Genomic DNA, 24,129 nt, shown 5'->3' on the forward strand with positions numbered 1-24,129 from the left:
CCATGCAATCCAATGCCTGGCATGAAATACGCACAGTATGTATGTATTGCATGAATGAATGAATGAATGAATGGCCGCTTCTCCTTGGTGGCCTCAAGGAAATGGTATGAGTAGACACCACTCATTTATCAAACATGTTGTCAGGCGTTGCTTTCATTAAGGTCTTCAGTCAGCAAATAGTGCAGGGACCTGCTGCTTTAGTAAGTCCCTTATGATGGCAGTGCAGTCTTGAGGGGTGCTAAGGATGCTCCCCCAGTCTCACCAGCACAACTCCTAAACACACACACACACACACACTTTAAAATTCTGTCCATTTGCTAGCCATACTGTCTAACTGGCACCACTTAAAATATTGCTCCATTAAGTAAATAAATGCTCATTTAAGAAAAGTAATAAGGGGAAAGTCTTACTGCATAGTCAGCCTTAGGGAGGGAAGGAGAACTCTAATAGAGGGGATGCGACGGTTCAAAGAGCTTGCTGGAGTCCAGGCGAAGAAAGCCAAGGGGCATGATTCTAGGCCGTGTGGTGAAGACGGTGTACTGGCGGGTGCCCTGTGCCCTGGGCAACGGTGACTGAGGTCTTCACTGCGTGGTTTCACAGGCAAAATGGCAGAACCCACTCCTGCCTGATTGCAAAGCCAGGCCTCGTTCCAGTCCGCTGTGGAGTGGATGGTGGCAAACTGTCAGCGTGATTCTGCTCTTAGGTTCCCAACTCTGTGAAAGCAGGAGCTTCGTCTGACTTGTTCACTGATGCACACCGAGCGATGACGTTGCCTGTCAGCACCAAACAGGTGCTCGGGACTTACCTATAACTTGAACAAGCCAGGCACGTTCTGTTTTAAGGATTTCATTTCCTGATCACTCAGGGAAAAAACAGACATAGGTAAGGAAACCCACAAATTGGCAGCTGTAACAATTGTACTGTCTTTACAAGAACGATTCTTATTTCTGATTCCCTTTGCTTTGTTATTTCTATTTTTTAAAATTATATGCTGTTTGATTATTTTATAAGTAACAAACTTATTGCTAAAATTTTTAAAAATTAATAAGAACTTTGCATTTTACCACCCACTATTTTTCACCGTTAACAGTTTGCTAGAAAGCCTTCCGAACACATATGTAAATATTTCTTCCTTCTTACAAAAAACAGGGTCATACAACTTTATAATCTGTTATTTGCACTGAACATACTGAGACTAAGTGATAGTAAATATGCTTCTATGTGCCACCATTCTTAGTGGCAACACGACATTCTTAAGTGGCTATACCATATTCTATACTGGCAATCTCCTAGAGTCCATTTTTGGCTAGTACAACTGTGCTAAATATGTATCTTATTTGTTTGCAAACATTAAACAAGCTTTTACTGAAGGCTGAGGTCAACAGGAGAGAATAATACAGAAAGCTTAAACCTGGATCCTCGAGCTGGTAACTCTCAGAGTCCACAGGCCTCCCTCCAAGGGCCTATAGGCCACCTTGTACCTTAATCCTAGCTTGCTGTCCCACTGTGGAGTTTCTATCCATCTTTTGATTTATCTTTAGAATAGACTCTGCCCCTGATTTTTCAGGGAAGCTTCATTGTCCATTGTCCAGCTTTACCTCCATTCTCCCTTTACTTTCATTCCCATCTAGAAAATGTCATCCTAGCAGGACAGGATTCAAGAAGAAAATGTGTATTTCTTAGGGTGACCTACCCAGTTACAACCAGCTCATTGGCTTCTGCCAGTTCTTTAAGGATTACACTCTTAGATAGTGAAGGGAATTTCCTGGTACCTCGCATGTTACATTTTTATGTTCTTAGCCCCCTCATCTCTGCGCAGCTGATACTCTGAGCTCATGTTGTACTGACACTGACCTGCCACAGGGACCCTGTGGCACTCCTTCTGTTCTGCAAACCTGAGTCATCACCACAAATCTTTCTTTTCAGGTCCCACATTACCTCTGGATGGACCCCATAGCAATGTATTCATGCTTTTTTTAGGAGGGGTGAGGGGTAGGGGGGAGGTAATTAGGTTTATTTGTTTACTTATTTTTAGAGGAGGTACTGGGGACTGAACCCAGGACCTTGTGCATGCTAAGCATGCAGTCTGTCACTTGAGCTATACCCTACCCCCCATTCATGTTTTTCTGACTTTAGAAATGCCACAGGCCATGTCTCCATTGAACACAGAGAAGCAATTACTCAATTCAACGAATGTGTATTGAATAACAGACATGGAGCAAGACTAAGTCAGAACAGGGACAGTGAATGAGGACATTGAGGGGGTAAGAGACATCAAAGCAGAGAAAATACATAGGCAGGCAGGTCTGGGAAAGGCAACACAATGTAGCACTGAACCTCTCAGACTACAGACCACACCAGGGCAGGGAGTTTTTTTGTTTGTTTGTTTGGCTTTGTTTTGTTCTTACACCACTGTACCCCCAGCACCCAAAACAGTGACTGGTACGTTGAAACATTCGATCAGCATTTGTCTGATGTGTGAATGAGCAAGATATGACTCTTGACCTCCAGAAGCTTACACTCTAGTGAACAAGAAACAAAAGAAACAAAGGCTGTGGAATATAATAAGTGCTCCTATAGGGATCAACACAGTGGGAGCAAAGGCACCAAATTCAGTCTTGAGGTGGTTTAAGAAGGCTGGGGACTAAAGAATTTGGTCCCCCCAGTTTGCCACAGGCTACAGTAAGGCTGGGAAGGTGCTAAAACAAATATTTCTATCTCCTAGCCAAATGGTTTTGCTCAAGAAACAAATGTGTTGAACTGGTCAGACCTTTTATTCTCAGTCAGTTTCCTACTCTGTGTAGCTATAACTCAGTTTTCTTCGTGAGCGGGCCTACCTTTAATCGGCCTGTTTCCACGTTACTGCCTATCATGAGAGTCCAGATATAAATTTCTATGAATAATTTTAATATAACCTTCCTTTTTATCATTGGTGCAGGCGCTGGGCTTTCTGATCAAGTATTAAGGTGAAGTGGAGAAGGAGAGGAGAGAAAACAGGTCCTTAGGAACAACAAAACCAGACGGAGGGGGTCTGTGAATTGCTGAGTTACTAAGGAGACCTAATTTCTAAAAAACTGCTCTCAATATTTAAAGGGAAACTTTCCCATTAGAGAAAAAACCAGAAACTAAAATTAAGATTTGGGGGAGGGTATGGCTCAGTGGTGGAGCCCATGCCTAGCATGCAGGAGGTCCTGGGTTCAATCCCCAGCACCTCCATATAATAATAATAAAAATAATAATAATAATAATAATAATAATAATAAAAATAAAATAAAGCTAAGGTCATCAGAGCCTTTCACAACATCACTCTGAATATGTGGGCGAGAAGGTTGGGGATGAGGCTTGGTTGGTAGTCGTGCTTCTACTTTGGGCTGTTATAAGATAATTTGCATTCTATCTTGAAACTCCCTTGGTGTAGGCCTAAAAAAGAAGAATGTATCCTTTTAGGAAAGGCAGTTATCTCCTAAAGGAAAGCAAATTATGCTGCTGAACTTGACATTATGGGTCCTTGTTCCCAAGTAAACACAGAAGAGGACTTTCTAGCAGAAATTTTCAACTACGAGAGGACCTCTGCCTCCAAACACATTGTTAGCGCTCGCAGATTCCTGCAGGAGCAATCAATGCACAGATGGTGTATTCTGTTGAGATTCTTGAAGGGGGCTCTGTATGTTGATGGTATCAGTTTATGCACGAGAGTGACATAGCTGTGTTTGCAAATAATAGACAAGAACATTTAGTGACAAAATAGAAGGCCATTTGGACTATTAACGTTTTCATTATGGCAAGTGGAGAGTGGTGCGTAAAGTTGCAGGTAAGTATGTTTATCTCTGTTAATGATATGCATGCTTTGCAACAAAGACTTGCTGAATATAAGTAAGTTGAGGATGGTGATGGTCATACATTATGGGTAATATTGAAGAGCTAGGCTACGAAAGCCTGCATTTCCTGGGTAACAAAACATTTAATATGAAAACTATGTATGTAATTTCCCAGTTCAACTCAAGAAGTTAAAACTGATAGATCAGATCCTGAAATTGAACCATCTAAAGAAGACATCCTGTTTCATTTTTCCAGGAGAAAGGCAAAATAGCCACGCGTTTAATTTGTTAATGCTTTAGACTGGAACTGTTCTCTGAGCAGGGTTGGTGCTGCTTCATACATTCATACAATTTTTCTTACTCTGCGGGTAACACTCATTCCCCTCGCTCTTTCAGTTCAAGCAGCAAAGCTGCTGATGAAAAAATTTCCAACTAAATGTCTAACAAAGTGATTCTGTGTTTCTCTTTTCACACAGTGAGGTAATCATTCGGAAAAGCAAATAAATCATTCTCTTTTGGGGCGAAAGCCTTCATATTTGATAAGCGATTTGAAAGTAAAATGAGATTTTACATAAACATTTTACACTTTTTATGGACTTACCTTTACTAGTATTCTTTCCAGGAAAGATTATTACTAAAAGAAGCATATACTTATCAAAAATGCATATGACAAAGTACCGTTATAGATAATGTGGGTTAGAGAAGTAGAGAAATCTTGCAAAGTGAATATGAGACAAAACCTAGTGGTAAAAAGGTTCTAGGAGAGTAGTGTTAAAGACAAAAAAATAAAAATGTTTTGCTTTATGTGAGCGTAGAACCACTACCTAGAAATACACAGAAGATAAAAAGAAGATGGGGAAACAACAAATTGCTCAGAGAGAAATATATATATAAAAGAAAAAGAACTAGTAACTCTCTCTTTTCAGAATGTCATCTGCTTCTTAATGTGGCCCCTCTGGATGGCTGCCAAATCAGAGCTGGACTGGAAATGTGGTCATAGAATCTGAGACATAAACTTTGTTTCACATTCTTGCTCCATCTCTAAAATTCTTTTCTACTATATTTAAAATATCAACTGGCAATTAGTTCAGCAATTTATATGTATGTAGAGGCCCTCAGCTCTAGTGAAACCTTATAAAACTGTTTATAACATATCACAGTGGAGCAAAAAGCAAAATGACAAAGGACCTGCACCTCCACCCCCACCTTTGGCTTTGCACCCTTCTGGCTAGAATTACATATAAAAGCAGTGCAGTTTTATTTTAGTGTGACTGCTGCTGAGAACAGGGATCACAGATAACCACCTTGGAGACTAAGCAATGCCATATTGGACTTTATAGCGTTTTGTTGGGAGGCGTAGGATTTATATTCAAGGTATAAACTTGGCACTTCTCAGTGTATATTTATTGAGCATCTACTGTGTGCCAGGTACTAAAACCAGTCTCCATGGAGGATGCAAAAATGAATGGAACACAATTATGTCTTCAACAAGGTTGCAATCCAAGTGGGAGTTATGAAACATTACAATCAGCTACAATAAAGGTATGTCTGGTATGAAGCTTTGATTGTCTGATGTAGTCATAGCCACCTTCAAAGAAACACAGCTTAAAATTGTTACTTTCTGTGTACATGATGCATACCAATGGATCTGAGACCAGCACCTAAATCTGGAAGTTGTCTGGGCCACAAACTCTGCCCAAGACAGGAGTCTAAAATTGGTGACTCCCTCACTGGCCAGCTTGATTAAGTTCACCTTCCAGAAGTTTGAATGTGAGACATGCAGAGAATAAGTTTGTTGGGAATGTGGCTGAAGCTGAAGATATAGAAATAGGTGGTTACTGTCATTATGATAGCAGAAAATTAGAATAAGGAGCAAGCCATGGTGTGCTGCTTGAGTAGAGAGAATGGGGACGGCAGATCGCTAGAGCTTCCTCTGAGCCTGGAGGGTCCCGGCATGAGCATCGCTATGTTCTGGATTCAGGTTGTGTTCTCCACTGATTTGACTACAGAGACTGTGGCTCCTTCTCTTACTTCCCTGCAGAGCTTCACAATCTAGTCCTATTAATTAGGGGAGAATCGCAATGTGCCTATTCCTTGCACACCGAAAAGACCCTCCTGACACAACCAAAATATAGGTTTAAGGGTTAAATGAAATACCTAGCAGTGGGATTGTTCTAACCTTACAGTTTCGGCACCAGACACTTAGAAGGCCCCACAGATATTGACTGAAAGACGTAGGTACAGTATAACGAGAGCTGAGAAGAATGGAAATTACTCCTTGTTGAAGAGAATCAGAGACACGCTTTTATGGAGACAGTGTCATCTGAGCAGAGCCTTGAAGTCAGAGGGTGCCTAGTTGGGAGTGAGGGAGGAACTGCTCCCTGAAACATATTTTCCAAAAATGGGACTTCTTAACTGTTTTTAAGTTTTTATGTTGTCATGAAAGTTTTTTAAGGGAAGACGAAAATACATTGGAAAGAACATTAGGAACATAGTAGTTAAAGGGTGATACCATTTGAAGGTACAGTGAGTCCTTCAGTACCCATAAGGAATTGATTCTAGGACCGCTGCAGATACCGAGATCCAAGGATGCTCAAGTCCTCTATATAAGGGGCATAGTATTTACATGCAGCCTATGTATATCCTCTCATATACGTTTTTTTTTTAATTGGAGTACAGTTGGTTTACAATGTTGTGCTAATTTCTGGTAAACACCATAGTGATTCATTTATACATAGGCTCTTTTTCATTATAGGCCATTACAAGGTATTGAATATAGTTCTCTGTGCTATACAGTAGGACCTTGTTATTTATCTATTTTATATATAGTAGTTAATATCTACAAATCCCAAGCTCCCAATTTATCCCTCCCCACCCCCTTTCCCCCCACCCCCTTTCCCCCTGGTCACCATAACTTTGTTTTCTAGGTCTGTGAGTCCCCTCATATACTTTAAATCATCTCTAGATTGCATATAATACCTAACACAATGCAAATGCTATGAAAATAGTTGCTGGGTGCACAGCAAATTCAAGTTTAGCTTTTGGCAACTTTCTGGAATTTAAAAATTTTCAGTCCAAGGTTAGTTGAATCCCCGAATGTGGAATCCATGGACATACAGGGCCCTCTGGATCCGCTTCTCCATAAACCCAAGGCATAGATCTTATACCTGATTCTCTACTCCACCCCCATTAGAACCTGCTTCACTCGTGTTTGAGGATTAGGGAGGATTCAGACAAAATAAGAATTCCAGGCAGCAGACAAATTCTTAGTGGCAGCAAAAGTAGGGAAGGAAGGAAATTTGGCTTCAAGTAAAGCACCTGAAGGAAGATACTAATGGGAAACGAAGGTAGAAAAGTAGCCTCACATTTGAACTTGAGTCTGTAAGTATTTGTGCTGTAGGTGTTTATGATTTCTGAAGAAGGAAGGGATGTCAGCACTGTGCCTGAAGAGGATTAATCTGAAAATAGCATATGAAGTGGCATTAAAGAGGGGAAACCATAGTGAGGGTGGGGTTGGGACTAGCTAAGAACCCAGCACAAAAGTCCAGGTGAGGCAATGTGGGTTACTGTCATTGTAAAAGTACATACTTTACAGTGTCACTATTTACTATCTGTGTGTGTATCTTGCATTTATATGCATCCTCATTATTTATTTAGTACAGCTCTTTATGGTAAGCCAGTACCACAGCGATACTGCACATCTTTCTTTAATTTATAGCAATAGGATGGCATGCAAGATGCAAAATTCTCTAGCAGCTTGTTTCTTCAACAGCACATAAAGAATAACAAAAACCACTCCACACACTGTTTACTATTTTGGGTAGAGATGTTACTGAAACCTACCCAGTCCCAAATTCTTTTACAAAGTGATGCTTTTTAAAAAAATTTATTCTCAAATGCTCTGAGAAGTCTTAGATTTGAAGAAAACCAAAAGCAATCTACCTTTGAATATTGAGTTTCATATCTTAATGTTGCAATGCGTAACATCACACCTTTTAGAATTCGATAAACTCACATTTCACCCTGTGAACTTACGTGCATCTCAGCAGCCTGCCTCTAACCATCTGAAAGCAAGCTCACCATGAATGGTTTTCAAGTGTTCTACTCGAGAAATATTTGAAAAAGATGGCCCAGCAGTATATAGATAATGGCATCAAAGCTTTTCTTTTCTTTCTTCTTTTTCTTTACTTTGCAGGACTTCTGATTTCCCTTAGAAAAAGAATGATTCTCAGTCTTTTTCTCTCTGAGGCACAAATGATGGAAGATAATCACAGTCATCATACACTCCCATGGGAACTAGCTGCACCTCCTACTCAAGAAAGCGTCAAAGAATTCAAGTCAGCTTGGGAAGCTTGCGCTAAGGATAACCTTGAACATGAATTAAATGTTTTAAAGCCAGCCAACTCGAGTATGAGATACTCTAATATTAGTTACAAATGACTTGTAGATATTCACACAACTAAATCATCTCAACGCCTTGCTTGGTTGACAGCTGCGAGCCTAGATGATGTTCTCACCGGCAAGCGTTACTCCACGTGGGTTAAGTACACACACGACACACTCCCCCGCCATCTGTATGCATCCACCTTCCCAGTCTTAACTAGACATAGACTCTCACAGTTTTTCATTTTTTTCTCTGTTTTCTAAACTTTCCTGTTTCAAACTCTATCAACAATTACCTACAATGGCATAGAATTTGCTCTTTGATTTTATCTGTAAATATATTTAATCACAACAAATTTTCACTTTGAAAATTAGATTGGTTATGGAGGGTTCATTTTGATTTTTTTTCCCATGACATTAACTTCAGGCTAATAAGTATTCTAAGCCGGAAAGAGAAAACAAGAAGTATTTGACATGTTCAAAGGTAAAATCCCTTCTCTCATCTAAAATCATGAGGAAGAGGGGAGGGTATAGTTAGGGGGGAGGGTACAGCTCAAGTGGTAGAGCACATGCTTAGCATGCATGAGGTCCTGGGTTCAATCCTCGGTACCTCCTCTAAAAATAAATAAATAAGTAAACCTAATTACCTCCCCACCACCAAAATAAAAAAATTTAAAATCATGAGAATTTGCACTCTCCTCACAATTTTATCTGTTAATAGAACATATTTGGGTAGACCTACTATTAACTTTAAAATACAAGCCAGGAGAAACAATTGACTGGAGTGTCCATTAGTCTTTGTTTGTTGATGTAATAGCTTACTTCAGAATGGTTTTCTGGAAATACATATTTATTATATTTTAGTATATTTTTGTGGTTGACCACATTCTTATCATTCTGACACATGTCAAAGTTCATTTTAGGATCTCTTTATTTTTTTATTCAACAGATTTTTTGAGTGTCTACTCTCTGTTCTGGTGATAGAAATTCAACAATGATTAGAATAGACACAAATCCTAGCTCATGTATAGCATAGTTCCTAGTCGGGGAAAGAAAGACCGTGATCAAATAAGTAAGTGAAACATATTGTGTGACAGATGGCAATAAGTTCTATAGAAAAAAGAAATGCAGATAAAGAGGAGAGAGAGTTCTGGAGTGGAAGTTGCAGTTTTAAATAAGGTGGACAGGGACCTCACTGAGAAACTGGCCTTTCAGCAAAGACCTGCAGGAAGTGAGGGAGTGAATTATGGGGTTGTTTGAGGGAAGGAGCCTGCCAGGTAGTAGGAACAGCAAGTGCCAAAGCCCTGAGGTGAGCGCCTGCTGGTCTGCCCAGGGAGGAGGATGTGCCATTAGGAAGGTAATGGGGTCTCTTGTGGACATTTTGAGGGTTTTGCTCTTGAATGAGATGGAAAGCTACTGGAGGTTTTTAAACAGAGGAATGACAAGATCTTAATTGTGACTGACTTGAACATCAGTGGATGGGATAAAATATGAGTCTGGAGTCACTTTAGTGATGACTTCTAGAGAGCCAAGGTGTTTCATGGAGCTGGGCAAAGATTTAGTGTCTGAGGATTTTCATAATTTTGGTATTTTTTCGGGAAGTCAGGAAGGAAGGAAGGAAGAGAAAGAAAAGGGGGAGCGGGTAAAAAGGAAGAAAGAAAAAGAAATCAAGTATTGTTGAGACACTGAGAGTAGAAACTTTCATTATAACCACAGTATCCATACTCCTGACAAACCTGGTAAATTAAAACAATATGGGGAATATATAGTGCTCTCATAGTCACAATAAATAGATGATAAATGCTTTGTTTTTGCTCACAACTTTCCTTCAAGCCTGGACAAGCCCTTCTACCCAGTTTGTTAGTTAAACTGTCTGCAAAATGTCCAGAAATTATATTTGAAAACATTTCCTTGGCGTCTTGGGATGTTCAGTTAATTAATGTCTTGTAAACTGCTTCAGGATCCTCAAGAACACAAAACCACCCTAAAAACAAGAGTTTTCGATTATTGCAAGGAAGGACATGACTGGGGGCATCTGTTTTACCTTTGTATATGTTACAAAATATACAAATCTGTATATTACATTGGCGATAATTTCTCCCACATACCATTATCAATAGAAGCTGTTTAATAGTGACTCGGAGAGCCAATTCTGAGAAGTAAAAGAATCATTTTGGAAACGCTAACAATGGCATTGGTCTTCATTAAACTGTGGCCCTGTTTAACTAGCAAAAAAAAAATTAACAAAGAGCTCTTTTGAACAGCAGTTATCAAATGTGGTCCAGTTATCCCTGGAGATTTTGAGACCTTTTTTAGGAGTTCTGCAGGGTCAAACCTATATTCATAATAATACGAAGACGTTAATTTCTGTTTTCACTTTCATTTCTCTTATGAGTTTATAGTGACGTTTTCTAGATTCTAAGTGTGATGTCTAAGCAGACAGAATGCAGGAACAGATACGATCTAGTTTCTTTTATTAAGCCACACATTCAGGAGATTTGCAAATATGTTAAAAAAAAATGCTACTCTTCTCGCTGCTTTTAAAAAGATAGTTTTTTTCACTGGATACTTGACAAGGCAAATAATCTTCCATGGAGACTAGAAGAATTTAGGGGAAAAAAAAGTGATTTGCTTCTTTCAACTGAGGACATATGGAGACTGAATTAGACACCTGGTCCCAAAAGGTTAATAATGCCCCTAGATTCCAGAATGTTAAATTGACCTGCACAAGTAAAGCTCTGTTGAATGCACGTTACCACAAATGGAATAGAAGCAGCTCACAACGTGTCTAATGACTGTGATTAAGGAGAGATGGAAACTAGGAAAATCAGGCTTGTAATCTACAGGTTGTCCAATGAGCACCTCCATGGGGAATTAGAAGGAAGCAGTTTTAAAAAATATTTCTGATATCTAATTTTCTTTAAAGCAAAACAAGCATTAAGTGAAGTACTATTGCATTAGGTAGACAGAAACAGAAGTAAGACACTTAAATTGACTTGCAAAGACCTCACTTAGAATGGATTATTAGTTCTTTTATTCTCTTTACAGCAAATTATCAGCAAATCTGTATTGACTACTATGTGCTAAGCTCTCCTTGGGCGTTGAGGATTCGGGAGCGGGGAGGGGTCCCTGTCTCATGAAATTTATATTTCAGGGGAGGAACAGACAAGCAAATGAATGACCAAGATAATATCAGATGTAATATGTGCTAAGTAAAGGAATAAAACAGGCCACTGTGCTAAACGGGGACTAGCTGAAGGGTAGAAGTAAGAGACCAGGGTGGGGAGTGCTGATTTGGGCTGGGTGTTGGGGAATCTCTCGCTGATTTGTTGGTGTTAAGCTGCCACCTGGGAGAAAGGAAGAGGCCAGAGAGCAGGAGAAGGCAGGTACCAGGCCCTGTGGAGGGAATGAGTCTGACACCTACCTACGGGGAAGAAAAAGGTGACAAATCTAGTTGGGGGGTAGGGCAGCTGGAGCCTAGTGAAGAGAAAGGTCACGGGTGGTGTGATTCAAAGGAGGTAAAAACGACCTCATGAAACGCTTGAAAGAGTTTCACTTTTCTTCTGAGTGTGATGAAAAGTCTTTGGAGAGCATGATCTGGTCACATGATTCAATGTGCATTTTGAAAAGATTCAGCCTGGTGGCTCTGCTATGGGAAATGATTGCAGAGGAGCAAGAGCAGAAGCCAGGAAACCCGTTAGCTGATGACTGTTCCCCGGGGCGGGGGAGCAGAGGATGGTGGCTTGGACTGCAGTGGTTGCAGTGAGGAAGAGGAGAGTGGACAGATACGGGGCAGATGTGTTCTTTGTCTGAAAGAGTGTCTAAAACTTGTCTGGCTCAGACGAGGAGTTTAGCAAATGGTAGCCACTATGTCCTTGCTGCGTTCTTGAGCTCGAAGCTGGCAGAGATGCACGAATTTGTTCTCATTCACAGGACTAGTGAATTCAGCCAATGCCCCATTCCCACTGTCACTGGGTACTCTTAAACCGTCCACAAAACACCTGACCTGAGGTCTTTTTACCTCTCAATCTTTTCTGCATTTAGCTGCCATTCTGATCTTCCTCAGACACAGCTTTCATCATGTTTACCTTGCTGATAAGAGCATTATATGTATTCATGTAGTTACTGAGTAATTGCAGTGAACGAGGCTTGTTGGGGTGGGTGGGGTTCACACACCTAAGATTATTTCTTGCCTCTGGGGTTTTAGAATTTACTTGGGGAGATATGATTAACCCATACGAAATAATAGATCTAAAAGAGATGGCATCATTAAGGAAGCTTTCAAAAAGGAGGCGAGACTTGTTCTAGATCTTAAAAGAGGTTAGTAAATTCTAGCAAAGATGCCCACTGAAAAAAAGGAGCAAGGGCATAACAGCCTAGTGTTGTGGCACAGAGAGGAGATTTCCTAGTGTTGTGGCACAGAGAGGAGATTTGCTTGCGGAGAGGAAAACGTCTGCTTTGGGAAAATGTGGGGTACAAAGTCACGGGGCAGGATGGTGCCAGGGCAGGGTGGTGCCGGGTCACGGGTGCCGTCAAAAGTTAGGCACCAAGGATTTGGATTTGATGCAGTTGGATATAAAGAGTTATTAAAGATTTATAAGCAAGATTCAGTCTTAGGGAAGGCTTAGCTGGGGCCAGTGATCATCCCCCCCTCTAATTTTCAAAGTAATTATCAGTGTCTTTAGGTGCTCATTAGAAACTTGGCTTGTAACTCTGCACTTTTCAAATATATAATCTGTATGCGTGCAGCCTCTATGGAGTAGGTACAGAGTAAATGTTTGATGATGACAAAAGACCTGTGTAAGGAAGAGTCATTTGGCAATGGCATATGACCTGAACTGAAAAGAAGAAAACCAGGAGGTAGGGAAATCCCAAGGAGGCTGTTCTAGTAACGCAGGTGTGAAGGAGCAGGCTAGAAGAGGCAGATGTGAGAAAATACTTAGGAAGTATCACTAAAAGGAGCTTGCATGTGGAGTGGGTTAAACATTTAAGTTTTCAAATCAGAATGTTTTGAAGGGTCATGATGCCACGGTGGGGGGTGGTGAGATGGGAAAAAAATTGGGAGAGGGAATTAGTTTGGGGGAATAAGATGGGGCATTTGGGTTTGGATGGGCACTTGAGATGATGACTGGATATCTGTTTAGAAATGGTCTGGGAAATTAGCAAGAGGAGAATGAAGCAACTAGGTAGAGACAGGGCTGAAGTTTTGTCTCAATGTCATTCTCTACAAGAAATATTCATAGAGGCCCTACTACGGGCCAAGAGGTAGAGGATATAGAGTTAAATGAGGCATGGACTTTGAGAAGTTAACAACCTAGTGGAGAAAACAGATATGCAAAAAAGGAAGGCACAGTCTAATGAAATAAGTGTCTAGAGGAGACTATGTGCTGGATAAGTGAGCTAAGTAGCACCCATTCAGCGGTACAAATTTCCCACCTGAGACAACTGATGGGGAGTGTGTGGAGAGGTGGCTCCTCCTGCTTGACTTTCCCTGCTCTGTGTCCTGCTGCTCAGCCACCACTGTCTCCATCCAGGATTGGCACCCAAACAAAGGCAATGGTCTCTAAGCAGATGTAAAGAAGGCCAGTCACCAATCAGGTGGCCCATCAGGAAGACTGTCCCAGCAAGACCCTTCCTATTGAACAATGAATGACAGATGCATTCAGATCCTCTCTCTTCGGATGCTTTAAACTTAAGTCACAGAGAGCGGTCACCAGAAGCAGAGATAGCAGTAGAGGCTGTGACTGTGAATGAGGAAGAAGCAGGGAGATGCTGATTCGGGAGAATGGCTAAAGCAGCAGAGTCCGGGCAATGGGTGCTTGTCAGTGAGGGGCTGAGCAGGGCACCTGCTCCTGTCATTGGATCACGAGGACAGCAGTGGATTCCTGGAATGAACAGTAGTTCTGGCCATATCGTGATATGGTTTTCTAAGGTTTCCTTATTTCCTTTACATAAATCTGCAGCATTCGCCATGTTCTTAACACGTCCTGGCATTTTATGTCTTGTGAGAGCCCAGCTAACACAAAGGCATTCCTGTTGTTTTGGGTTTGATTCTATCTGCAGAAGAGGGTTAATACGATCTTCACAAAACAGAATTAGAAGGACGTGCACGTGTGCACGCGTGTACGTGGCTGCCTTCCCGGAGGAGTGGGACGGTAGAGGGCAAAAACTTCACTTACGTCTTAGCGCAAGACTGGAAGCCCCAAGTTTATATATATTTTTATTATCCTCTCTCTCCCCATCCTGGTCCCAGTGTGGGCCTGGGTGCTTGTCCTTGGGGAGGGCAAAGAAAGAGAGAGCCAGGGAGACTATTCAACGTGGCCACCAGGCTTGAGGAAGGAAAGCCCCAAAGCTCGCAGCAAGTGCAGCTGCCAAGAGAAGAGAGGACTGTGAGCGTCCAGACCAGTTTCCCAGTGTTCAGACTGCTAACCATCAGGTGAGGGTCAGCCGATTTGTTCAAAATGAATTTCACTTTAGACCAACTGAATGGACTATCTGGAGGAGGAGCCTAAGAATGTGCATTTTTGTAATTACGCCCGGTGGTTCATGAAGTGCCTTCCTTTGAGACCCACGGCTCTAAGCCCTGTGTCCAGGAAAGGGTGTTGGGGAGGAGGCAGCTGGCTCTGAGAAAGCAGTCAGGGCTGGACAGTGGAAACGCTTGACATGCGTACGTAGATAGCACTGGAGAAGTGAAAGGGAAGGAGAGAGGAAGCGTGCCAGGTGAAGCAGGAGTGGAGGGTGCACCGAACAGAGACTGGGATGCAGGTCTGCTTTGGGGAATCCTGAGTCTAGATGAAAACTGAGACATGCAGAGGGATGAGGGTTCTGCTAACGCCAGAATTTTTACAGTCAGCGTAAACGTGCTATGGAAAGCTTTCCCCTCCTCTCTAGCATAGTCCGTTTAAGATTTATGGAGCACCAACTACAGAGAGAACATTGTATTAGCAGCTGTCAGAGAAAACAAGAGCTTAGCATGTACTTGAAGTTGGACAAATCTGTGATTTACATTGAAGAGTGATGACAAAGCAACATAGAAATAAGTGAAAATCGTTCACTTAACAAAAACTCATTGTGTCTATTGTGTGCAGACACTTTTCTAGACTCCATAGGGTGTGGTTTATCAGAAGGTGATGTGGGTGAGTTTAAAGGCAGATTTTTGTAGGAAGGTAAAAGAGGCTACAGATACTTGAAGGCATTCTGTCTCAGTAAGGACTTAGATTCACACTGTTCCAAAGCTGGGTACATAGCTTCCTTCATTCAACATTCCATACATTTACTGAGTGCCTATTATATTTGTAGCTGTAAACATAAAACACAAAAATCTGTGCCCTCATGGAGCTTATATTCTGGTGGGAGAGAGACAAAAAACCAAAACAAATATGATACATTGATGTAAAGCTTTGGAGAAAAATAAAGCAGGGAGAGAGGATTTGGGAGGAGGGAGAGATGTGGTATCAACCATGATCTTTTGGGAAACTCATTAGAAGAAGGCATTTGAACAAGATTTGTAAGTAAGTGTCAAAGGAAGCTCTGTGGATATATATTGTGTTCCAGATAAAGGGGCAGCAAGTGCAAAGCCCCTGAGGAATAAACCTGCCTGTGTTTCTCAGAAACAGCCAGGAACCTGCACGTATGTCTAGAAGTTAGGAAGGTGGACTGTAAAATAGAGAAAAGTGTTTGACTTCATGAGGTTGTTGTGATGACTAAGTAAGATGACATATGCACAACACTTAGCACCTACTTGACCCAGAGCAGGCATATTCTTTTCCCTTCCCTGTCTTCTGCTTCCTCTCTTCTGCCTCCTCCACCTGGTACCAGGTGCTAGGAGAGCGAGACAGGAACCACCCTTGCAGAGTACAGTCCACATAAGGCATAGGAAGACGGCTGGTACAAGGCCTAGGTTTACTGACATACTAGTTGGGATTTAAAAGAACTGTTTTATTCGTGTTTTGTGACGTGGATTAGAGGGGCAAAACTGCAAGCAGAGACTCAGATGGGTCTATTGGTACAGGTGCTGGTCTGCCAGGCCTCCATCTTTACAGCTCTCCCAAACCTTTCCAGGTAGTTTATCAACGCAGACTCTGGGCATGCTAGCAGTTTTAATTGTTCCATTGTTTAATGTGTTAACTCCCTGACGTTAACTGATTAATCTGTCTTCTAATTAATGTTTGAATGATTCTCCTCAGGTCTAGACTATTAAGGGCACTTCTACTTAAAAACAATTTGTCTCTGGCTTATGCCGTCAGGGGCAATTCAGTACATTTATGGTCACTATTTAGAGTGACCTGTGATGGCTTCGAAATAGCCAGACTAAGACAACAAAAGCAACAGACCCTCTCCCCCTTCCTCAGTGATGAAAGGATGTGTGGCGTCTGTTTGGGCCTGGGGCTGCGTTCCCAGCCCCAGAGTGCTGAGACCGGTAATCACCCAGGCGTGCTCAGAAAGCCCCGGGCTGGGGAGCTGGCGGCCGGGTCTCTCCCTAAGTCACCCAAGTCGCCTCCCACTTTTGATGACTGCATGTTTATTTACTTGCAGGAAAAGATAGTAAATGAACGTGCCCAAGTGTAGGCCGACCCCAGGGCTGGCGGGATTTTCGCAGCTTCTCCGGGCGGACCCGGCAGGGACGCGGCGGGGCGGCCGCCGGGCCTCCGCGGTGCGCGGGTCCCAGTCTGCGGCTGCGGGCTCGGCTCTGCGGCGGGAGCCGGGGGCGGGCCGCCGCGTGGGGCCTCCAGGGCGCCCTCCCGCCCGCGCGCCGAGGCACCGCCCCGCCCCGCCCCACCCCCGCCACCTCCAGCGCCCCAGCCGCCTGCTTCCTCCGCCGGCCCGGCCCGCCCCCTCCGCGGCCGGCCCGGCCCCCTCCCGCTCCCCGGCGGCGCTATCAGGCTCTCTCTTCCCTCTTCCCACACCGCCCTTAGCCGCTCCCGCCCCGCACGCCCGTCTGGAGAGGAATCGAGCGCCGAGCGCATCGATAGCTCTGCCCTCTGCGGCCGCCCGGCCCCGAACTCATCTCTGTGCTCGGAGCTCGATTTCCCTAGGCGGCGGCCGCGGCGGCGGAGGCACAGCGGCGGCGGTAGCGGCGGCGGTGGCGGCGGCAGCGGTGGCGGCGGCTCGGCCAGGACTCCCGGCCCCCGCCATTTCCGACTGGGAGCGAGCGCGGCGCAGGCACTGAAGGCGGCGGCGGGGGCCAGAGGTTCGGCGGCTCCCAGGTGCAGGAGAGAGGTACGGAGCGGACCACCCCTTCTGGCCCCTGTCGGGGTCCCGACCCTCCTCGCCGGCGCCGGGCGGGGCCGCCGGGGAGTGAATGAATTAGGGGTCCCCCAGGGGCGGGGAGGGGGCGCGGGCGCGCGGCCTGGGCGGGCCGGCCGGCCGGCGGGCGGGCGGGGTGGGGGGGTCTGCAGGGGGAGGCGCGGGGACGCGGCGACGCGGGGAATGAGGAATGGGCGGTGCGGGGCTGAGGAGGGTGAGGCTGGAGGCGGCCGCCGCTGGTGCTGCTTCCTGGACGGGGAACCCCTTCCTTCCTCCTCCCCTTGAGCCGCGGCTGGAGGCGGCCGGGGAGAAACTCGCGGGCTGGGCGGGCTGCCCCTCAGGGCGGCCGGGTCCGGTGGAGGTTACCCCCGCTGCGCTCCAGCCTCCCCTCCCCCTCGTCGTCCTTCCCTCTCCCCTCGCTCCCGCACTCTTCCTCCCTTCCCAGCACTCGGCTGCCTCGCTTGCTGCCTTCTCTGCTGCATCTCGCATCTCTAGGACGAAGGTATAAACTTCTCCCTCCAGCGCAGACTGGACGGCTAGTGGTCCTTTTCAGTGTGTAGGGGGCTATATGAGTAAGAGGGGAGGTCACGTTTTGGAGGAGCATAGGAAAGTGCTTAGGGACCACTGTTTGAGGTTATTGTGTTTGGAAAAAATACATCTGCAGCCGAGTTCCTGACTGCTCCCCTCCCCCACATATGGGCTGTGACATTGCTGTGGCCACAAAGGAGGAGGTGGAGGTAGAGATGGTGGTGGAAGAACAGGTGGCCAACACCCTACAATGTAAAGCCTGCGACTTAGTGAAAAGGAAAAAGTTAATCCCAGAAGGTCTGTTTTGCTTTGCCGAGTTAAAACACACGCAGAAAAGCCGCAGAGCAGAAGCAGGGCTTTTTCCTGGCTACTTGAGTGTAGACAGCAATAACTAAAATCGTACTTGAAGTTTAATTTGCGTGTTGTTGCCCTTCTCCCCCATCTCTTCTGTATTACCTTCGTCCGTACAAATTTGACCCCCATGCCAGGAGTTACTACAGTACTCATAGACAGCACTCGCACGATATTTTTTTTTAACTGACTTAAAAGAGGAGTTAATTGCCGCAGTCTGCCAGCCAACCGCCTGAAATACTCTTAGGCATGTGCATGCTGTGGCTGAAGTCCTGCACTAGCCTTCTTAAATCTTGATACCCATCAAAACAAAGGGTTAAGAACAGAAAGGTGTTTTCTGATTTTTACACAGTATACATGTTATATTTGTAATGGGAAAAAGAAAATCATGCAAAAAGGAATTCCAGAAGGAAAAAAGTCTTCGTAATCATCATCTCAGAATCAACCTTGTGGGTGATGTCATTCTTAGGTGACTAAGGTCCAGAATGCTGACTCGAACGTGGAATAGACCATAGACATGAAATATGGTTGATATCAGTACTATTTACTTTGAGACGGTGTCCATCCACAGGCGTTCTTGGTTTTAAGAGATGGTTAATGAAATGATAATTGAGTTTTATGACCAAAAAAGTGAAACATTTTTTTTCCTCAACAAAATGTTTGCTTCTGGTCCCAGTTCCACCCTTTGCTCGCTTTTGTAGCTTTGGGTGAGGGGGCTCCTTCTTGCCTGTGATCTTCAGTAAGACTCTGTGGGAACTCAGATCTCTCTCGTGGATTTAAATATTGCTTGATTTTTTAAAGTCTAAGTGAAGGATTTTTTTTAGAAATGAGCACTGCATAAAGGAGTAGACCAGAAGGTGTGTGTCTTTCAGAATTCACACATGTATGCACAACTAAGCTCTAATCCAGTATTTGCCCACAATATCTCCAAGGCTGGCAAACTTACTGGTCATAAGGACCCAGACCCTTTTACACACTTAACAATTATTGACAGTCCCAGTCTGGAGTATGTCAACATTTACCATAAATAGCAATTAAAATTGAGGATCAAAAAAAGAAATAGGCCCATTATTTGGTAACATAAATAGAATTCTTAATGAAAAGTAACTTTTCTAAAACAAACATAAAAATTAGTGAGAAGAGTGGCTTTGTTTCACACTTTTGCAAATCTCTCTAATTGTATGGCTTAATAGAAGACAGCTGGGTCTTCATAGCTGCTTCTGTATTCAATCTGTTGTGATCACACGTCTGGAAAATTCTACCGTACACTTGTGAAAGAGTAATAGTGGATAGGGTAAATCGCATCATAGCAGTCTCATGAAACCAGTTTTTGACCTCTTGGACCCTCCTCAAAAGTCTTAGGAACCCTAATGGGTTCCTGGACCACACTTTTGAGAACTACTGTTCTATGCTATCCAAATTGTTCATGAGGAGGTGGGGAGTGGGGGGAGCAGGGAACCAGAGGGTACATTTTGGTGTGATTATCCTAACCTATCCCATTGGCTATGGCCAGTATTTGGAATAAAAAGGGGGAGCAAACAGGATGTGATACATGTTTGTAGTGGCCCTAGACAAGCCTATAGGTGGCACAGAGCAGGCCAGGGAGCAACAGTTGGTGATGTAACAGTTGTCTGGCCTGTCTGCTCTTTGTGAGTGGGTTCGGGAACAGGGCAGGAGTTAGTTCATATGTTATCACTTGGAAAACCATATTACTTTGGGGGGGGGGGGTGAAGGGGCCTATTTTGATAATTCTTGGTCTTTAGTGAATAGGATGCTGCATGTATATAGTGTTTATACGCAGTATCTGCACATCCCTTAGTCTGGAACTGCTTATCCCTTACTAAATGATTGGGCATTGACTGCCCTTCTTTCTGCAGTTCACTACTTCTAATAGTATCATGGAGTTATTGAGGGAAAGGAGATTAACATAGATAAATTCATTTTTATTTCAAGAAGTTTGAAACAGCTGACTAAAACGTGTTTCTGTCTTGCACTGTTCACCTTGTCAGTTGTCAGTATTTATTGCTACTGTTGGGAGATGGTGTGTGAGAACCAAAGAGTAAAAGTCATGTGGATTACTAGGAGTATTCACTTTCATTTTTTAAACATTCTCATTAAAAGCAGTGCTTGACTTTACATATTATATTTTTCTTGTGCAAAGTGCTGTTATTCAGCACTGATACAGGATTATATACTGTGGATTGATGATCACATTATTTATACTAAATAGTTAATTCAGAATTCTCAAAGTTTTCTTAGATTTTATGCTGTTATTTTTCCTAGCAGATAATTTACAGATTAAAATGCCACCAGATACTGTCCTGTAGTGTCTCAATTTTTATTTCCCCAATATACCGTCCAGCTTTATTTGATGATTCTCTCCCCTACCCCTATCTGATTCTTGCTAACTGTCCAGGAAAACTACTGTGATGATGCCTTGAAAAAGTTTTCTACAGCTGTTGGCTACGACAGAGACATTCAGCATATCCACTCGTAACTCTTAGGGGCCCGAGCCAACGAGGAATATGGAGGAGATAGCTGTCAACAAGTTTTGTGTGGGTGTGTCCACGGGGTATAGAGCAGTGTGCTCGACACTTGGACTCAGTGAAGTCATGGCGTGCTCCTTCGAGAGCCATTAACTGCTGCAGAACAGCAGCCTGGCTCTTCAGATAGAACAACCTGAGTCGAAGATAAAAGGGCTATGTACACTGAATGCATTTTTCTCAAATGCTGATAGGGGAGTTTGTAAATGAAGTACAGTTCATTGCAGTACACATCTGTAGTCAACTGGAGTTTTCATCATTGAATTTTGTAAGGTATTTTGAAATAATTTCCCGTGTAAAGGTGAATTTGTGTTAAGAGGTATTGATAAGAGTGTTTGGACTGTATTAATCTCATGTGTGACCCATGTTCTAATTTAGTCACATTTTAATTATTTTTATTTTATTGTAAGGCCTGCTGAAAATGACTGAATATAAACTTGTGGTAGTTGGAGCTGGTGGCGTAGGCAAGAGTGCCTTGACGATACAGCTAATTCAGAATCACTTTGTGGACGAATATGATCCTACGATAGAGGTAAATCTTGTTTTAATACGACGCATATTGATTTGTGCAAGCCCATCCTTTGGGCACCAAAAAAAGATTTCTCTGATCATTTTCTGTGACTGCTCATTACCAGGCAGTTATGCTGATAATACTTTTATTAAGTGATCTGAAATGTACATGGGTTTCAAGGCTTTACGCTGGTGTTATATGTAACCGTGGATATGGAGAGCCCGGCTTGTCTTCTCCCAGGAGAATGATACCAGGATCCATGGCTTTCACTCTGTGTTAGTTCATGTACATTTTAATTTGAAGTGTTTTTCAGAGGGTGAGAATGTAAATTTACATCTCATCTGTAAGATGAGACATATCTAACAGTCATTTTTAAAAATGTGGTTATTGTTTCTATGAGTTTTTGGTATTTTGATGTCACTTGTAGAGTTGATTTGTCTTGGTGAAGTGCAGTCATTTGACGATTGAACTGATAACACTTAATTAGTAGTATTTTCATGTTTTCTCCTCACAATGAAGTAGTGGAGAACCTCCAGCTACCTGATGCATTTTAAATAGCTCATCCTTTGCTTTTATGTGTGTGTCTATCAGGTGATGTATATAAAGGTCCCACCGCCAGTCCTTACCTCTGCTTTGCAGCCCTTTTTCGATTTACTCAAGGAAATGTTAGAATTGTTTTTATTATAAATTTATCCATGAATAATTTTCAGACTTTCTCAGTTTCATGAAAATGTACCAAAGGAAAGGCCGACAGCAAAATGATAGAACAAAGGCCTGGAAGAGACCTTGAGAGGTAGTATTTCCCACTCACTGCCTTCTGGCAGCACTGTTCTCAAGTGATCTCAAGCAGATGAGGATTTATTTAATCCCAAAGACCTGTAGGAGGAAATGGCACATAACTGTCCGTGTTAACTAATCTCCAGAATGTAATTATTAGTGTATTTTATGCATAGTCTGAATCTTCATGTCAAGTTTAACATAATATCAGCTCGTCTTTGAAATAGACTTACGTTGTTAGACGGTTTCTTTGATGTCTTTACGCCAGGTTAAGCAGTCTTTAATTCCTTAGCTTTTATTCTAGTTCTGATATTTACCAATTTTTAAAATCAGCTCTGTAAAATTTTTCAGAACTTCCTCTGAGTCCCCAGCTGTAGAATCTAGAATAGCTCAAAATACCCCGTACGGTAATGTGTAATGTCTTAAAAAAAACAAAACCCACCTTGACTGCACTGAGGTCGATTCCGAGGGCACTGTTGTCCTTAGGAAGATGTTTGTGCCGTGTAGAACTTTAAGGATTGATTAGGTAACTGTTCATAGGGAAATGTCAAATATTTTTGGTACTGCTGGAAAAAAAATGGAGGAATAACCCTTATTTGCAAAGATCTGATTTAAACATAGAAGCAACTTTTATTTGGCTTCCAAGTTTTAATAATTTGTATTAGTGAAAGGGACTGAAGTGGACCATCTGTATGATAGTTTCGGTATTTTTCTTGGCAAGTCAGTTCAGTGCTGATGGTTTTGTTTTTTACTTCCAGGAGGATTAAATAGTTCACCTGTTTCTAAAGCCAAGGTTGCTCGGTGTATTGCACCATTTAAATTAGAAGTAGAAGGAAGTTTTAATAGAATTCAAGTTAAGCATGGAAGTGTTCCTGGGATTCTAGAATATGATTTTAGCAGAAGTGCCCTCTGACTTTTCTGAAAATCTGAGTAATTCCATTACACTGTTTCCTATCAGAGGTCAAGAATATATATAATAATCTGATAAAATAGATTAGGAAACCTTTTGGTCAAAAGTATTAAAATGCAATATAAATCTTAAATAAAGTTAAAAGTCAGTCCTTTATTTTGGGGGAAGGTAGAAGAAGGTTATAAGTAAACTCAAACGCATTAACTCTGATTGTGATTTCTGCCAAACCAGAATACTTGACTCAGGGAAGCATCGATAACCTGTGAACTTTGAAACTGATGTTCCCTCACTAGTGTAGCCATCTGGGAAGAGGCGTCAGAGATTGCCTCTTATCTCCCAAGTATCTGACACGTTAAATTCTCCCTGTAGTTCCAACTAGGACAAAGGCAGGAGAATTCAGTCGTTTATTTTGATAAATAGATAAACAAAAATACTGACATGACATTTTTGTAAAAAGTTAAAAAAGAAGGATGGAGGTATCACTGTTGCTGTGAAGTTTTAATTGGCAAATGATACAGGTCAGAGGGAAAATGGGAGAGGACATAGGCTTTTTGCACATTTGGAATTCTCATCAGTTTTCCTACGTTGAAACAAATGGAAAGAAATTGAGGGAAAAAAATTTAAAAACAAATTTTAATTAGGTTAATGCCATATTTTCTAGTGGTTTAGAATTTGCAGAAATTTATACCGTGAGATAGGTAAGGAAGGTAGTCATTTCTTTCATTTTATAGATTAAAAATGGTTTCTGAGAGGCTGCAACTTCCTAAGGATACATAGCTAGTAAGTGGTAGAATTTTAAACTTTTTGAGACCAGGTTGAGTGAAATTTCCACTGTACCCTTGTATAAATTTTAAAAATGAAAATTAGCCTTCAAGCTAAGAAAATATTTAATATTAGAGGCTGATTGAGATTTATCTATATACCAAAATTTGACCTGAGTGTACTATCTAGGGGCATCTTACTGGCACAGATATGATAGAGAATTAAACAGGTCTGATGCATCGATGGATCATGTTTAAATTTGCACTTGATAATCACCTTTACTTCTATTCTGAAAGATTT

At 42.5% G+C, this 24,129-nt stretch overlaps 1 protein-coding gene across 6 annotated transcripts in view; it reads left to right on the top strand.

Moving 5' to 3' along the window:
- Positions 1-24,129, top strand: part of KRAS (KRAS proto-oncogene, GTPase) — an 85,255-nt gene that overhangs the window by 31,530 nt on the left and 29,596 nt on the right. For 3 of the 6 annotated variants that reach the window (XM_006199945.3, XM_072954864.1, XM_072954865.1), the window contains exon 2: positions 21,280-21,401. In XM_006199945.3, coding sequence (XP_006200007.2) covers positions 21,280-21,401 — 122 coding nt within the window. Of the gene's footprint in view, positions 1-9,491; positions 9,559-17,128; positions 17,421-21,279; positions 21,402-24,129 lie in introns of those variants that run through there. The other 3 variants (XM_072954866.1, XM_072954868.1, XM_072954867.1) reach the window with 2 other exon arrangements.

This window comes from Vicugna pacos, chromosome 34 (genome assembly GCF_048564905.1).
Source record: "Vicugna pacos chromosome 34, VicPac4, whole genome shotgun sequence".
Lineage (NCBI taxonomy): Eukaryota > Metazoa > Chordata > Mammalia > Artiodactyla > Camelidae > Vicugna > Vicugna pacos.